Source organism: Lynx rufus, unplaced genomic scaffold, assembly GCF_022079265.1.
Source record: "Lynx rufus isolate CCGP_SWC_20201006 ecotype Redwood Valley unplaced genomic scaffold, mLynRuf1.p SCAF_18, whole genome shotgun sequence".
NCBI classification, from domain to species: Eukaryota; Metazoa; Chordata; class Mammalia; order Carnivora; family Felidae; genus Lynx; species Lynx rufus.
The window spans coordinates 3,729,973-3,746,915 of record NW_025814832.1 but is presented as its reverse complement, the minus strand read 5'-3'; the positions used below and the strand labels follow the sequence as shown (position 1 = coordinate 3,746,915).

General features: G+C 43.6%; 1 protein-coding gene across 1 annotated transcript in view; it reads right to left on the bottom strand.

The window, feature by feature from the left end:
- Positions 1-885: 885 nt before the first annotated feature.
- SLC6A4 (solute carrier family 6 member 4) overlaps positions 886-16,943 on the bottom strand; it is a 42,157-nt gene continuing 26,099 nt past the window's right edge. Inside the window, exons 9-15 of the mRNA XM_047080679.1 lie at positions 15,688-15,815; positions 14,336-14,448; positions 13,473-13,604; positions 12,118-12,217; positions 10,116-10,216; positions 5,846-6,013; positions 886-2,360 (exon numbers count right to left, since the gene is read on the bottom strand). Of these exons, the coding sequence (XP_046936635.1) occupies positions 2,286-2,360; positions 5,846-6,013; positions 10,116-10,216; positions 12,118-12,217; positions 13,473-13,604; positions 14,336-14,448; positions 15,688-15,815 (817 nt within the window). The 3' untranslated portion in view covers positions 886-2,285. The remainder of the gene's footprint in view (positions 2,361-5,845; positions 6,014-10,115; positions 10,217-12,117; positions 12,218-13,472; positions 13,605-14,335; positions 14,449-15,687; positions 15,816-16,943) is intronic.

The following is a 16,943-nucleotide window of genomic DNA, read 5'->3' as shown; positions in this document are numbered from 1 at the left end:
CTATTTCTTGGGTATTTCTTACTAATAAAATCACAGCAAAAAAAAAAAAAATTAACGTCAGTACTTAACTTTACAATTCAATTCCATTTTTATTTTTACTTTTATGTAAATACTACATTAAATGTAAAAGATCTTTAAAAGATTGTTTTAAAGTCCATCTCCCTACTTCTACGTTTTCCTTTAAAAAAAAATCCATAGTAGTGCTGATAAATAGGGATCAAGGAAATGCACACTATGCAGAACAGAGTTTTGTTTTTTTTTTTTTTAAGTCAAGTGAAGTCTGACAACATTTCAAAATGCCTATATAATTCCCTCAATACTTGGCTTGGCCAACTCTAATTCTGTTTGAAAAAGTGCTTTTTAAAAAATAATATCTTTGAAGCATGTATAAGTGTGTGTGGGATGGAAAGAATCCATATCTGAATATCTTTATAAAGTAGTTCTTAAAATTTGCAAAGCTATTTACCACTGAATACGCTGCCACTTATACAATCCCTCTCCTTTCAGCTTGAAAGAAAGCAAAGAAAATGGAAATACGGTATCATGAAGGAAGGAAAAGAGTGAAGATAATGAAGGTAGGTCAGTGAGGGACATTTTTTAATCCCTCTTCTCTTTTCCTCTAATATTTCGGGAAACTTCTCAGCAGCTCACATCTATAAGGAAAATATCCCGCTGAGAAAGGCAAAGAATCAGAAATAGAAGGATGTAGGGGGAACACAGGAAGATGGCTGAGGCAGAGATTGTTGGGGAAAGGAAGCCAAGAGAGGAAGATCTATAATTGGATAAAACCAGGCCTCTGCTATATGGGTCTTCTTTCTATAAGGTTAGAATCAAATTTGATTTGTATAGAGGAGTGAAGTGATATGGGGCTAGATGAGTGAGTCCTTTTATCATTGACTAGGCTTTATTCCCTTTAAGATTTTGATGAGGAAATCTTATACAAGGTGAATTTGCTTCTTTACTTACACATCTGAGAGTCACAAGCCACAAAAGATCAAATTTACTTGATATGTATTAAAGGCTTTATGTGAAATGAAAAGCTACTCATTTAACTGACCCTTTTCCAATCAGCCTTACTTAGTTTAGACTCAATCTTGGGAAATTATCTGGAGGACTCACAGTCCTGATTGTCACCAGGAAGGGTTGGGGGAGTTCCATTTAAGGCTAACCCAAAGTCTCCAATTACTTCTGGACTAAGGATGACCTTGGTTATAGTCAGGGTGCCAGACCTATATATCCTATAAGCAAGAATTGGATTTATCCTCTTCACAGAGCAAAGTAACCCAGTCATTTGAAACAGAGCTTAAACCAGATAGTTAACTGAGCACTGAAGATGCATTTGTCAGTATCCATCTTCAAAGCAGTTCACGGCCAAGCCACAGTCACTGATGAAATAGGCCAGATTTGCCTGTGGAATGTTATCCTGAATGTTTAGCTGGCAGAGACAGGAAGATGGCAATGAAGTGCAGCAGACGCTGAACACTGACCCATAAAGGAAGGTGTGTGGCTACAGTAGTGTCATAGGAAAAGGAGAAGGTGACAGAACATGTGTAGCAGCTATACCCTTATAATAACATACATACACATTTGAGTAGGTGGAATTTGTTAATGTAAGAAAAATTAAAGGAAATTCATATAGTTTGGAATGGGCCCAAAGTATTGGAATAGAGATAAGGATACACTGAAACAACAGTATACACAGACACACATGCTCACATGTATACATTATTTTTCAGTTTAGTTTCTACATCTTCCTCTCTTGACTCCACAGCAGCACACAGGTTAAAGGGTTCTAGTAGATTCCAGCTACAGAATTCTATGCTATTCAGAAAATATATGGCTAGCAAAACAGCATCCCTGTTTTCTCCTACGTGGTTTATGCATTCATGACAGTGAAACCTTTAGAAGCAAATGGATGTCAGATACCAATGATAATAACAAGAAATGATACATGAGACTTTTACAAACTTGATTCTAAACCTAATCCTAACTGACTAGATGGTGGTTTTCATCACCTCCATACACACCCTCGCACATCCAAAATAGTCCAGTTCAGCTGTGTCACAGAGCTAACGTAATATGTCGGGGAGATTTCACAGAAAGAAGTAGCTGGAGGCCATTACAGTCTGGGCACCATAGTCTTTGGGACTCTCTCTCCATGAAGAAGGCCCTTCCATTGCCAGGCTTAGCTGGAAACTCTGACTCAGAGGGGAGAAGGCGAGGCATGACTAGTCAGAACCAGAGGACAGGTTGTTGGGAAGCCATTTTCCTCTCATTGAAGTGTTTTATATGGCGTTCAAGTGGACGTCCCCATAGGGAATTTCTGTTGGTGTTTCGGGAGTGATACCTTTAATGATACGCTGTTGAGAAGAAAATATGATGTTATAAACATTCTTATAATTTAACAGTATTGCAAAAATATTTCAACCTTAGTATTGAAACATTTAAATAGCATGTTAATGGCATTTAATAGTAAGTTGGAATAGTCTCATTGACTTTCCTTAAGAAAGAAATTCCCAGGGCGCCTGGGTGGCTCAGCTGGTTAAGTGTCTAACTCTTGATATTAGCTCAGGTCATGATCTCATGGTTCATGAGTTGAGTCCCATGTCGGGCTCTGCGCCTGACAGTGTGGAGCCTACTTGAGATTCTGTCTCACCCTTTCTGCCCCTCTCCCACTTTCTCTCTCTTCAAAATAAATAAACATTAATTTTTTTTTTAAACAAAGGTATTCCCAATTTGCTCTCAAATATAGATAAAAATGATACATTCAGGGAGCAACTGGCTGACTCAGTCGGAAAGTATGCAACTCTTGGTCTTGGAATCTTAAGTTTGAGACCCATGTTGGGTATAGAGATCACATACATACATACATACATACAACTTTAAAAAATGACATATTCAGGAACCATAACCGTCTGTAAACTAAGAATATCACTGTAACACTAATGGGAGAAAATAATGAGCTTTCAATAGAACCCTCCACTGGCCTATAACATGCTTTTGATGACCTGGGTAAGGGCATCTTTTTCTCTGGACAAAGGAGGCCTGCTGTGGCCACACAGGGCCTGGGGAGCAGAGTGAGTGCTGGCCTCTGTCCCCCAGCTCCCCCACCCCTCAGCCAGGCTCCTTGTGCCCGGCATATACACCCCAGGCATGGTGCACAGTGCCAGCAGTCACTGTAATGGCTGGGCTGTTACTGATTTAATGAATCTACCTGTGAAGGAGTACTGGTTAATTCATACAAGGGTACAAATTATCATAACTAAGTTGAAAAAGATGTGACCATTTAAGTCATTACTCCTAAAGCAAACTCATGTTGACATAGAACTCACTATGGGGAAAAGATTGAGAGTCTTTAGCTTAGAAACAGCTGAAGTACACAGAAGCTTTAAGACAGATCTAAAATATGTTTGGGCTTGGGTATTAAATATACAGCCCACCTTTTAAAACTTAGCATCAAGGTGACATGAAGCAGCTCAGGGTTGTGAAGAAGGAAAAACAGCACCACTTCAGAGACTTAGAAAAATCTTTACTGAGTGGCTTAGTAAAATTTTTGATGGCCAAAAGTCTGTATGTATAGGAAGTGGGCAAAATTGGATCTGAAAGTAGTTTTTGATTTACGGATTTTAGGTGAAGCTCTGCTTCTCGTCCTTTAGATTTTGGGTTGAAAAAGTATGTAGTCCCCTCTGATCTTTTTTTCTTTTTTGAGTATGGTTGATACACAATGTTACGTTAGTTTCAGTCCTTCAATCTTTTTTATTCTTATTTATTTATTGAGAGAGAGAGAGAGAGAATGCACACAAGCAGGTGAGGGGCAGCAGGAGAGAGAAAGAATCTCAAGAAGGCTCCACATGGAGCCCGACAGGGGTGGGGAGCAAGGGGCTCCATCTCAGGACCATGGGATCATGACCTGAGCCCAAATCAAAAGTGGGGCACCTAACTGACTGAGCCAACCAGGCACACCCCCCCCCCCATTCAATCTTTTTATTTCCTGGTTCTGGGAGTTCTTTAAGGAGCCCGGCCTATAGAATCCAAACAGTTCTAGCCGCACCATTAATGAAATTAATAAAATTATGTATTTTGTGTTTCTAATGACCTTACCATTCAAGCACTGAAATCTCGCACTAGAAATCCCCTTAAAAAGGAGTTGCTCCAGTCCTCATCAGCTACCGGGACGTGTCAAGCCATAGAAAGTGAAGTTTCACAAACCATCCTTCCCCATAAACGAGTATGTAAATCATAACTGATTAAACAGAATTATGTCTTGGTAATTTGGAACTGGACACAGATAATTCTAACTACTCTTTAAAAAATTTTTTTAATTATTGTGAGAGAGAGAGTGCAAGTCGGGTAGAGAGAGAGGGAGGGAAAGAATCCCAAGCAGGCTCTGCACTGTCAGCACAGAACCCAACACGGGGCTCGAACTCACAAACAGTGAGATCATGACCTGAGCTGAGATTGAAGTCTGTTGTTTAACGGACTGAGCCATCCAGGTGCCCCAATAATTCTAACTACCCTTAAGTGGAGCTATGTTGTGCAGGGAGAGAAGGTGTATGGTGTATACTAAGGTGTTTGGTAGAATGGTGGAATGAACAGCATTGTAAAGTAGAATTTTGGCTTTTGTATTCTAGTCCCTAGCCACCCATTCTGCTGCCCTTCTGGTTGCTGATATCCCACAATGCCAGGTCTGCTTTTTGCCATATTTTGGCAGCATTCTAGTTGCTGGACTACCATTGCTCTCAAAACTTGCCAGGCCCTGGCCTTTTACAAGATGATGATCTAAGAAAACGGATCACTATTGACGTCTTCATGAATGCTTACTTATTAGGGGACATCTTCCCAGGATCTTTGTGTAGTTTACTGGAGGTTTTTACAACAATGACCTAATCTAGTTGAATGACTCCAAACTTGAGACTTCCAGGATGCAGGTGCATATGCTATCCTCCAAATTCCAGGTGAACAGGTGGTAGACTTTCCACATAAAAGTCCAACTTTTGATCTGCCTAGGGCCCTAAAGAGTTAAGAAATTTACCTTTCTCTCTTTTTTTTTTTTCTTAACTATACCAAAATTGCAAATGAGGCCTCCCTCCCTTATAGGTAGAATGTTATGGACCAAGGTATTTTGGTAGCATAATGAGATAATATACATGAAGACGCTTTGAAAAATATACAATCTTATACAAACTGTAAGGTTCTATGATTAAAATTAATTTTATCTTTTTTTTTAAGTAGGCTCCACCCCTACGTGGGGCTTGAACTCACAACCCTGAGATCAAGTCACAACCCTGAGATCAAGAGTCAGATGCTCTACCAACTGAGCCTCCCAGGTGTCCCTAAAATTTTAGAGCACATTATTCATTACTGTATTAATATTATATAATGGTAAGTTGTTTTTACTCTAATGCCTTAAGCTAAAACTACTACATCCTTATTTAGTGATGATTTTCAAAATAGCACTTGTCATACTGCTGTTAGAAAAATGGCCATGGACATTTTCCACCATCATCTCTACTTAAAATTCACATACTGCTTCAGACATGACAGATCTGATGTCCATGCCCAATGGCAAGCAGAAGGCAGAGGAGTTATCTGATGAGTATAGAATGCTATACATACCTCAAGCTGTGTGCTGTGGCACATGCAAATAACCAGCCCACTCTTTTGCCACTGTATCTGAGGCTTATGGGGATGCCTTTTAAGGTGACAGAGGCAGCCGTCACAGGTCTGCACCATGGTGTAGGTGAGCTTCATGTGGTGGACTCATCTCTTTCGAACAGAGCATAACAAGAAGACCCTTTTCTCCCAAAACGATTTAACTACTCTGAACACACACACTAGCACCTACCTCTTTAAATGTCCCTGGAGTGATGATCAGCCGATACGTTATATATGTGGGGATGCAGATAAAAGACGAGGTTCCTATGCAGTAACCCAGGATGATACTCCACTGAGGATAATTATATTGGAAAAGTCGTAGCTGTGGTGGGCTCATCAAAAAACTGCAAATGATGAACTAAAACAGAAATACCAAAAAACATTCAAAATCTTAACAATATCTGTGCAGACAGGGACAGTTCTGATACCATGAACACCAAACGCTAAGGCTGAGATCCTCTTGGGAAATTCCCCAGATGTGATCTATCCTGGACTGAGCTCTGACACATGGGATCCACAAATTTCTGTGCCTAAGCAGCAACAATAAAACAGGTGCTTCTATTGATTTTCCTTTCCACCCCCCACCTTAACCCTTAGAGCAGGGACACCAAGCCTCAGAAAGTTGTTTCTGGGGGAATTACAGCAACCCCTTCAGGGCAAAGGGGAAGAGACCAGCATCTACTAAGAGTGGTTTGGGGCCTGTCCTCCCAGATAGTGAAGACTAAACTGAATGACCTCTCCATGGCTCCTGCCAGTCCTAAGGCTTCATACTTCTCTGCTTTATTCTCTTTTCCTCCTTCATTTCTCAGCTGTGATTATTTTTGGTCAGATGGAAGTTAGCTTTGTCCAGGAGAGATACTAAGGTTCTCAAGTCCTGTAGAGGACTTGGGCTCCTGGGTACATGTTCCTACTTTTCCCTTTTTTTTGAGCTCTCTGCTTTCTGCATTGAGCACCTCAGCCTGGGGTTTCAACAAGGATGGCTTGAGGCATCTGAACAGTGGGTGCCCACCTGCCCCAGGCCCTCATCACGAAAGGAATAATGGAAGGAAAAAGTAGCTTAATATACTTTTTACTTGAAAACTCAGTGAAAATTTCTCCCAAGAAAAATTCTACAGTGTGTTCCCAATACTCCGTTTATAAGTTTTCTTATTTCAGTTTGGTTTCCAGAGAGAGCATAAATACCAGTTTTTGCCCAGTAACCACTGGGCCGAAATCGTTATTGCTCTTGATTTAATTTTATTTTATTACTTCATAGTCATAAAGAAGACAGTAATGTAAATTATTTGTGTGGTTACACATCTATCTGTATCTTTTTTTCTTTGTCTGCAGGTAATAAAATGGGAAGCTGTTAAACACATATCCATCTTTCCAACAGTGTTGTCCTAAGTCCAGGAGGAAGCTTTCAAAACAGGAGCCTGGCCAATTGCAAACCTTTCTCTGGACTTACTCCCTCACCCCAGACCCAGCTACTAAGGAAGCCAGTTTTGGAACATGGAAAGATGGATTGGATGCAGTTAGGAGCCCTGATCTCATCTTGATGTCAGGTGTGTGAAATCCAGCACAGTTCAGAGGGGCCTCAAGCTCTTGGGGCAGAGCCAGTAAGTGTTGCTCCAGACACGCCTTTGCAGAGCCCTCTCTCCTTGCTCATATATAATATTTTCTCTTTTTGTAACTTGGCCTCAGTGAAAAAGAATATTTTTAGTAAGCTACTCATTGTTTACTGAAAGCAGCCTTAAAAAGCCCAGGGCAAGGGCTCTGTTAAGTAAACCCAGAAGTGGAAAACAGATTTGCCTCCTCTTAATTGGGCACTGGAGCACTTGCCTTTAGAGGAAGTGAGTAAAGCAAACATCACAGGAATTATGAGTGATGTGCCTGAACACAGATCTGTGCAGGGGTTTTGCTGGGCACAGAAACTCACTGACTGTACACTAAGTATTCACCCAGTCTGTTAGATGACCAGAGGTTCAGAGAAATTAAAAGTACTAAGAACCCAGAGCCAGGACTAGGGTGGAACATGTGAGGCACTCACCTTGGGCACAACATGCAAGTAAATTTTAGCAATCAAGAAATAATACTATGGTGCAATAGTTTAAATAGACAAGATCTGACAGGGCCAGATTAGGGTAAGGTGGGTGAGGTGAGACATGCAAGCACAGGGTCAGATCTTGTGTTTATTTGAAATGAAATCTGTTGATTAGGGACTTTTTTTTTTTTTAATGTTTATTCATGAGAGGGAGAGAGACAGAGCATGAGCCAGGGAGGGGCAGAGAGAGGGAGACACAGAATCTGAAGCAGGTTCTAGACTCTGAGCTGTCAACACTGAGCCCAACGCGGGGCTCAAACTCACAAACCGTGAGATCATGACCTGAGCTGAAGTCAGATGCTTAACCGACTGAGTCATCCAGGTACCCCAAATGGAGACTTTTTTTGCATTAATTTTGGTTTTTTAGAAAATATTACATTAAAATGGTCTTTATCTTGATTACTGAGTTTTTGGCACCTCCCCTGCTGAATTTTATGCCTGTGGTGAGTGCCTCACTTTCCTCTCCCAAATCTCAGCTCTGGACATCATCTCCTCACTGTGTAGGAAATACTAAAGTAAACAAACAAACAGACATGGCTTCTTCCCTCAAGGAAATAATGCAATGTCTCCAATTGCTTTGAAAAACAAATGAAAGGATTTAAGTAGATTATCTGAAAGCATTGGTAATAATATAAATTAATAATCCACTTATGTCAGAGTTTATGCTTCTAGTAATGGCAGGCTAGGTGGTTCATGCCAACACCCTCACTGAAAACAACTGAAATTTCTGACTTAAAAAAAAAAAAAAATATATATATATATATATATATATATATGTTTTTAATCTACCAAAAAGCACCAGTGAGCTGATAAGGTAATAAGGAACTACCAGGCCAAGATCTAGGGGAACATACCAGAGCCGCTGGGCCCTGAGAATTATCTGCTGCCTGGGACAATAGTTGGCTTTGGTTTTAGAAAACTTCAGGGTCCAGGGGAATGGAAGTCAGGAAGGGATTCTGGGATAGAGAGACACATAGGCAGCATCGCAGAGGCAAGAATGAACATTCATCTTATATGTTACTGTCCAGATGTATGGGTATAAAATACCAAACAAAGGACTGCCCAGAGAAAGTCAAAAGAGAATACAAAATGGTTTTTTGTTTTGTTTTTGTTTTTAAAGACAGGAAATAACAGCTATATGCCAAAGGCAGAGATGTCCCAGACACTCCTAACAAGCTGGAGCTGGATGGAAGGACCAGTCCAACAAACTTTCTTGGCTCTAAAAGATTTTAAAATTTTCCTCCAAAATAAAGTTACAGATAAATGAAAGAACTGGAGAGTAATTTGTGCTGATGTGCACAGAGTCACTTTACCCCACACTACCTCAGAGCACACTGGGGATGTCAGCAGGGCGCTTATCCTCCTTTGAGCAAGTTACCTCCTTCAGAGGGATGCCAGGAGGAAAAGCAGAGGCACGTGCTATAAGGAAGGAGTGAGTGCTGAATGCATCCTGGCAAGTAGGTAACCCTTGGAACTGAATGTTCTCACCCAGGTCCTTTAGCAATAAATGTATTCTACTTCTGACTCAGGTCCATGCTTGAGGACTTGCAGGGGTATTTTTAAGAAAATGAGCCACCTGGGTGGCTCAATGGGTTAAGCGTCTGACTTCGGCTCAGGTCCTGATCTCACAGGTTCGTGTGTTTGAGCCCCACATCAGGCTCTGTGCTGATGGCTCAGGGCCTGGAGCCTGCTTCAGGTTCTGTGTCTCCCTCTCTCTGTGTCCCTCCCCCGCTCGCATTCAGTCTCTCTCTCTCTCTCTCTCAAAAATACATAAACATTGAAAAAAAAATGAATACAAAATTACAAGGACCCCTCCCAGGACCTTCAAGAGCAGCTCAGTAAATCTTTCCCAGGTCTTGAACAGGTCTTACTTGTCATGTGACCTGGGACCCTTTAAGGCTTCAATTTCCTTAAATGTAAAATGGAGCATTAGAACTATTACTACTTCGTAGAATTGCTTGTAAGGATTAATAGAGCAATGGGTGTAAGTTTAGCACAAAGTCTGGCCTGGCACTTAATGTTCAATAAATGTTATTTATCATTATCACTGAGTTGGGGAATGATATAATAATACATGCGGCAGGGACCGAAGCCCAGACTCCTCTACAGTGTTAGAAGTCAGAAGAGGGGGCAGGGAAGTGTGGGGAGCACAGTGACTGGGAGGGGGCATCAGAGGGGCTTCTAGAGTGCTGGTTGTGTTTTTGTTAGCACAGTTTTGGCTACAAAAGTGTGCTCCATTATAAAATTTCAATGACATGTACATTTAAGATTGGCACACTTTTCCATGTATCTGTTACACTTCAATAAAATTTACTTTTTATAAGTGTTTGAGTGGGCCATTCTTCAGGGCCAGAAGGAGAGGGAAATGACAACTCACCAGGAGAAACAGAGGGCTGATGGCTACCCAGCAGATCTTCCAAAACCATCCAGGGCTGAAGCCAAGCATTTCTTTCACATCACTGCAGAACTGAGTGATGCCTAAAATCACCCAAAAGAAAAAGAGATTGACTGAGGGAGGACATGGGCTGTTCTGTCCCTTGATTCTCAGAGACAGTAGCAGCTCTGGAATTTCTCCACAGCAGGAGCTTAGGGGCACCCATCTAGTCTGAAAGTGGGACAGAGGACTTGTCACAAAACTGCATTTGATAGCAAGCAACTTTCTACACAGAGTGGGAGTGGGAGGATAGGTGGACATTTGGGGGGGACCTAAAACCCCCCCACTGGTGCCTCCCCGCTTGGTACCCACACTGCTTTTCTAAGATCTCAGCATATATTTGATTTTACTGTAGAAAAGAATTTTCTAGGAGGGGCGCCTGGGTGGCTCAGTTGGTTAAATGTCCGACCTTGGCTCAGGTCGTGATCTCACGGTTTGTGAGTTTGAGCCGCCCCTCATCGGGCTCTGTGCTCTCAGTTCAGAGCCTAGGGCCTGCTTCAGTTTTTGTGTCTCCCTCTCTCTCTGCCCCTCCCCCACTCATGCTCTGTTTCTCAAAAAATGAATAAATGGTAAAAAAAAAAAAAAAAAAAAAATTTCTAGGAATTGTGAACCCATTTGACAGAGGCTGACTTCAACCCTTTGTTGGAAACTTCCAAGAGAAAATTTTAACCACGTATTGCCCATCTCCTATGCCAGACCAAGATCAAGATTCTTCCATAAAAAGTATGTGAAAGTGAGTATTGGTAAGACATCAAGAGGGGCAAGGCAGTTGCTTCCCTGAGAGACCCAGCAATACCTGGGGCGGGTCTACTGCAATTCACATACTCTGAATCACTGAGGAGGTAGGGAGGGCTTCTGTTTTAAAAACTGGGCTCGGGGCGCCTGGGTGGCTCAGTCGGTTGGGCGGCCGACTTCGGCTCAGGTCACGATCTCACGGTCCGTGAGTTCGAGCCCCGCGTCGGGCTCTGGGCTGATGGCTCAGAGCCTGGAGCCTGCTTCCAATTCTGTGTCTCCCTCTCTCTCTGCCCCTCCCCCGTTCATGCTCTGTCTCTGTCTCAAAAATGAATAAAACGTTAAAAAAAATTTTTTTTTAAATAAAAATAAAAAAATAAATAAAAACTGGGCTCATGTTTAAAAACTGGGCTGGAAATTTGGGGCCTCCCCTTCTTCATATTATGTGTAACAACAAACATGCCAAAGCTGTTTTGTTACCATAGAAATTAGAGGGAAAAGTCAATACATTTTCAGAATAAAATAATCATTTCTTAATTTTATAAAGATGAAGAGTGGTATCTCTGAACCTGGTTTCCTTCATGTCAACTCCTAGGTTATCCCAACCCCCACCCATGGATTCTTAGAACCCATGTTAGCCCACTCTCTGTGCTCCTGCTAGTTTCACCCTTATCAGAATCCATCCCAGGATCAGAGGGGGTGAAGTGGGGGATTTCACCAAGGCAGATAATACAAACAGGAACATTCTTGCCTCTTCTCTGGAAAATAATCTCCTGAACTCTATCTCAGGGCTTTGCAGGGAGCTCTTGCTTGCAAAATTTAAACTTGGGGCTACTCTATAAAACAGTGGGATACTGTATACTCTACAAATGCACTCACTATGCACTAGTCCATTGTTCAATTCTTAGACACAATCAGTATTTGAAGCCTCCACTATGGATGAGCTATATGGAACTGCTTCAGCCTGTCTCCACTGGGTGAACATTTAAACTCAGAAGGGAAAAAAAAACCAAAATATCCTCCCAAGAGTAAGGGGAATCAGTGTGGAGGAAATGGTGACCTGTTTCTGAAGAAGGCACTCCACTGAGGTTATTTTACAGACCCACTGGGAGGTGACGTACCCTGTCCTGACTTTCTTCAATGAAATCAGCCCTTCTCTACTCTGGTGGCTGCAGGCTGGTGTAGATCATGAGTGTGGAAGGAAGCATCTTACCGTAAAACCAATAGACAGCAACTGCTTCTATAAGTACAACGGTGAGCACTGCAGGGCCTGTGGCATATTCCTCCAGCAGCTTTACCACGTACGCCCCTCCCTGGAAACGACATCATGATCCTGAGTGCGGGCCCTCTGAGGCACTACCTTCTCTTTATGATTAAAGCCAAAAGCAGCTTCTTAACTTAGGATAATTCTAGAAAATTCCCACCTTGGACCTAATATAAATATCCCAGAGCCTGCCTCTTGGACTGACCCTCACTGTATGGGCCAGATTTCATCCCATCAGACGCCTCTTCCTGTCCTATGGAGCACTCTCTCCTTGTTTTTTATCTAAGTTTTAAGAGACAAACTCAAGAGAGTCCCTGGATCTTTTTTTCAACTTTCTTCAATTTACTGAACACCTACTGTGTACTCTACACTAAAGAATCATCCCTCAGGGCGCCTGGGTGGCAAGTGACCAACTCTTGATTTTGGCTCAGGTCATGATCTCACGGTTCAGGAATTTGAGCCCGAGGTCACTGCCACTAACAATGCAGAGCCTACTTGGAATTCTCCCTCTCTTCCTCTCTCTCTCTGCCCCTCCCATGAACTCACTCTCTCTAAGTAAAATAAATTTTTAAAAAATCTAAAAAAAAAAGAATCTTGGTCCCTGAAGACTGAACCTGGGAGAGTTTGTAATACCAGACCCACTGAACACAGTGGCCATGGCTTTGCCTTCTAACTTAACTCACAAATCCTTTGGATCCTCCTCAGGGCCCCACCACCCTGACAAAGCTACCAGAGCCACTGGGGTCATAGCTTGAAGATTCAGATCTTCAAAATCTGCCTTATGTCGGGAGGACACAAGCCTAGGATGCCTGTGGGCCCTGATTACATTTTACAGTATGTGCTTCAGCTACAAAAAAGAAAAAAAAATCATAGGAGAGAGGGTCTGACTTCCTCACCACTGCAAATTCCCTGGAGGAGACAGGGTGACATGACAAACATGAGATGCCAGCCTTCAGATATTCTGCATATGAGGACATCACGGCAATAATCCCATGAAAGCAGCCCTAAAGACTGGAAGAACAAATCTTAGTTTTTCTCCAGATACCCTGCCAAGCCTGAAATCTAAATTGGGTCTAATGTAAAATGCTAAGACCTCCAGATACCATGCACAGATTCTACAAACAGATGCTGCCAGAAACAACTTTTCTTCTTATCCTTGGTGACATTTTAACAGCAGTGACAACCCCTCTTACTTTAGCCCCAAAGCCAGGGCACCTTGTGGGGTGGAAGGAAAGGAATAGCTTCTTGTGCTGTTCCACTGCCCCAGGGTAGGCTGGCTCACAGCTGAGGGCTGTGGTACTCACAAAAGTCAGGGTGACCAGGGATCCGAAGAAGCAGGTAATGACCACACCAAGCACAAACCACTCTCGGCGCTCGGACCAGATGTGCGGAAACTCGTCTATCACAGCTGTGATCACCCCCTCCAAGCCTGCAAACTGAAAGGGACACACAAGCAGTCACAGGGGAAGCTCAGGACAAGTCTGTCACCTTCGAGGACAAGTCTGTCACCTTCGAGGACAGTGAACAGGAGGGAGTGACCGTCAAGCTGGTCATGACCAGTTCCCCACCATACACCAGATCTCACTGGAAATATATACCCTGTTTCACAATTTCATTTAGAACCCAACCCTAAGGACATCAAGGAAAGAAAATATAGGGCCTGGACAGGACTTCTTTATGTGACATCTCTTGGGCGAGACGCTGGTTGCACCAGAAAGGCCAACTCAAAGCTGAGACTCATTCCACCCTAATAAGTACAAGGTGCTGAGCCGAATGTGGGGCAGCAGGGCACTGAGACAAAAGAGTGACCTTGCTCTCACCTTAAATACTGCCATCTGGTCAAGGGACGGTACCCAGTAATAACAGGTCACATATGCTGAGCCCTGGCCTGTGCAGACACCTTACCCTCATTAGCCCATTATGACCCTCTAACACACTTAGAGGGCCGTGAGCACCAGCAGTGAGGACTGAACAGGGGCTGAGAAAGCACCGGGAGGGAGCAGCCAAGACAGCCTGGGGTGGCCAGGATGGGAGGGGTGGGGGAATAGGTGCAGCTCCCCCTCCCTCCTGCTCCCCTTCCCCCCTCCCCTTCCTCCCACTCCCCATTCCCCTCCTCCTGTTCCTCTTCCTCCTCCTTAGAGCCAGGTTTCCCTCTCCATCCACTCACGGTGCTGTCCAGGCCCAGTGTGATTAGCATCAGGAAGAAGATGATGGCAAAGAATGTGGACGCTGGCATGTTGGCTATGGCTTCTGCATATGTGATGAAGAGGAGGCTGGGGCCTGAGATAGAGAGGGAGAGAGGAGGAGGTAGTCCCTGGGACCTGCTCTGCAAAGATGTCTCAGGGGAAAACTCAGCCATACCAGCAATTACAATTCTTTTTTTATTTTTTATGTTTGTTTATTTCAAGAGAGAGAGGGGAAGGAGCAGAGAGAAGGAGAGACAGAATTTCAAGAAGGCTCTGAACCACCAGTGCAGAGCCCGATGTGGGGCTTGAACTCACAAACTGCGAGATCATGACCCAAGATCAAGAGGCGGACGCTTAACGGACTGAGCCACACAGGCGCCCCAACAATTACAATTCTTGTCACAAGACCTTACATGTGAATTAGGCTTGGACACCTACCAAATACTTCCTTACACTCCACACCAGCTCACCAACCCATGCTGACATCCTGGGAGGCAGGCAGGGAATAGTATCCATCTTGGAAAGTGTGAACTCTCAACTAATGTGGGGAATGGAAACAAACCCAAGACCCTAAGACTAGCAAAACTGCACACAAGAATAAGTTTCCACCATATAACAACTCAGAGCTTTTTTCAGGGCCAGGACTGATATCTCTAACATTTCACAACATTTAGCTCTCTCTGATCACTTTAGCTCCAAAACAGTCGGAGACGTGAAACTGATTTCAGAAGAGTCATAGAAGCTTTGGAATAAAGGCCTCCCGCTATTTTAAAGTCCCTTTTGATAGTGTGAGGGACTTGTCCTCAACCTCTCACAAGCTAGATAGGGGTGCCTCAGTTTGGGGTACAGGCATGATCAGAGCTATGCATCAGGCCAGAGACAGAAGCATGTTGGCGAGCATGTTGGGATTCCATCCACGAGATCCCATTGTCACTTTTTCAATATCTGTCACTCCTTTTCCATGAAAGCCTCATAATACAATAGAGTGACTTGTCATCTACATTTTATTTTTCTCCAAGGGGAAATTCTAAGGATCATTTGCTTACTAGACTTGTACCCATCACTGGATCCAAACCTACTGGTTTAAAAAGCCCTCATCTAAGTCATATTTCAAGCCCATGTGTGTTGAAGGCCCCAGAACTGGGTGCCAGGGGAGCTACCCCATCCCCACCAGGGTGGAGCACATGGAAGGCAATAAGTTTCCCTAAAACTTTGGAAAAATTTTAAAGGAACACTTAGAAATAATTTAAAAGTTAGATATTTGTAAAGATCCACAGAGCAGCCAAGCAGTTCAGTGAAGAGTAAGGGACGTAAATGGAACCCACATTCCCACCTGCATCTTTAGCCACCTCAGACACCTCTTCATTCCTCATCTCTGCCATATACCCGAGCACCGTGAAGATGACAAATCCGGAAACGAAGCTCGTCATGCAGTTCACCCCACTGGTCACCAGGGCGTCTCTGGAGCAGAAAACCCAAATGAACCTCAGTTCACCAAGCAGAGAGTCTAAAGAGCATCTGTCACCAGCCAAGGCAAGGACGAGCAGGCTGAGTTCACAGGGACCTCAGGCCAATCCTGGTGTCCCCTCCGCTCCTCCCAGGCCCAGCCTCTCAGACGGGAAGGTGGCTCGAAGCACAAGCTGCCGATACCACCATGCACGGCGTGGTAGAGCAGCAGGTCAGGACTGGTTTGAAGAGATGGTGCTGTTGTGAACGGGAATAACACAGACCTTTTGATTTCAAACAAGAATTGCTCGGAAACAGGGCCTGGATCGGAGTGGGGGCCAGGAGGGGGCCTTGGCCTCACATTTGCGAAGCCCTCAGATTCAGACTTTTGAAATTATGTGCAAATGAGGTTACAAGAGTGTCACAGAGATATCCTGACACTTTTAAATTAAAAAAAAATTTTTAACACTTACTTACTTTTGAGAGACATAGAGCCCAAGTGGGGGAGGGGCAGAGAGAGACAGAGACACAGAATCTGGAGCAGGCTCCAGGCTCTGAGCTGGGGCCCGACTTGGGGCTCAAACTCACAAACCATGAGCCAAAGTCAGATGCCACTGAGGCGCCCCAATATCTTGACACTTTTAAAAGAACACCTCATCATACAACTTCAGGCAGGGGTCCCGATGCAATGCCACATTGCTTAGGGTACTTGTGAATTCCTTTTTAAGAATAAAAGAATTCATTAATTATCTTATGAACAAGCACAATTAGAGTGCTGGACACTGCCATCTGTGGTGGAACATTAAAAAAAAAGTTAACTCTAAAGATGATGAGTGGGGTGCCTGGGTGGCTCAGTCAGTTGAGCATCTGACTCTTGGTTTTTGGCTCAGGTCATGATCTCACAGTTTGTGGGATGGAGCCCTGTGTCGGGCTCTGCACTGACAGCATGGAGCCTGCTTGGGATTCTCTCTCCCTCTCACTCTACTCCCCTGCTCATCTCTCTCTCTCTCAAAAAAAGTAAATAAACATTAAAAAATAAATAAATAGGGGCGCCTGGGTGGTGCAGTCGGTTAAGCGTCCGACTTCAGCCAGGTCACTATCTCGCGGTCCGTGAGTTCGAGCCCCGCGTCAGGCTCTGGGTTG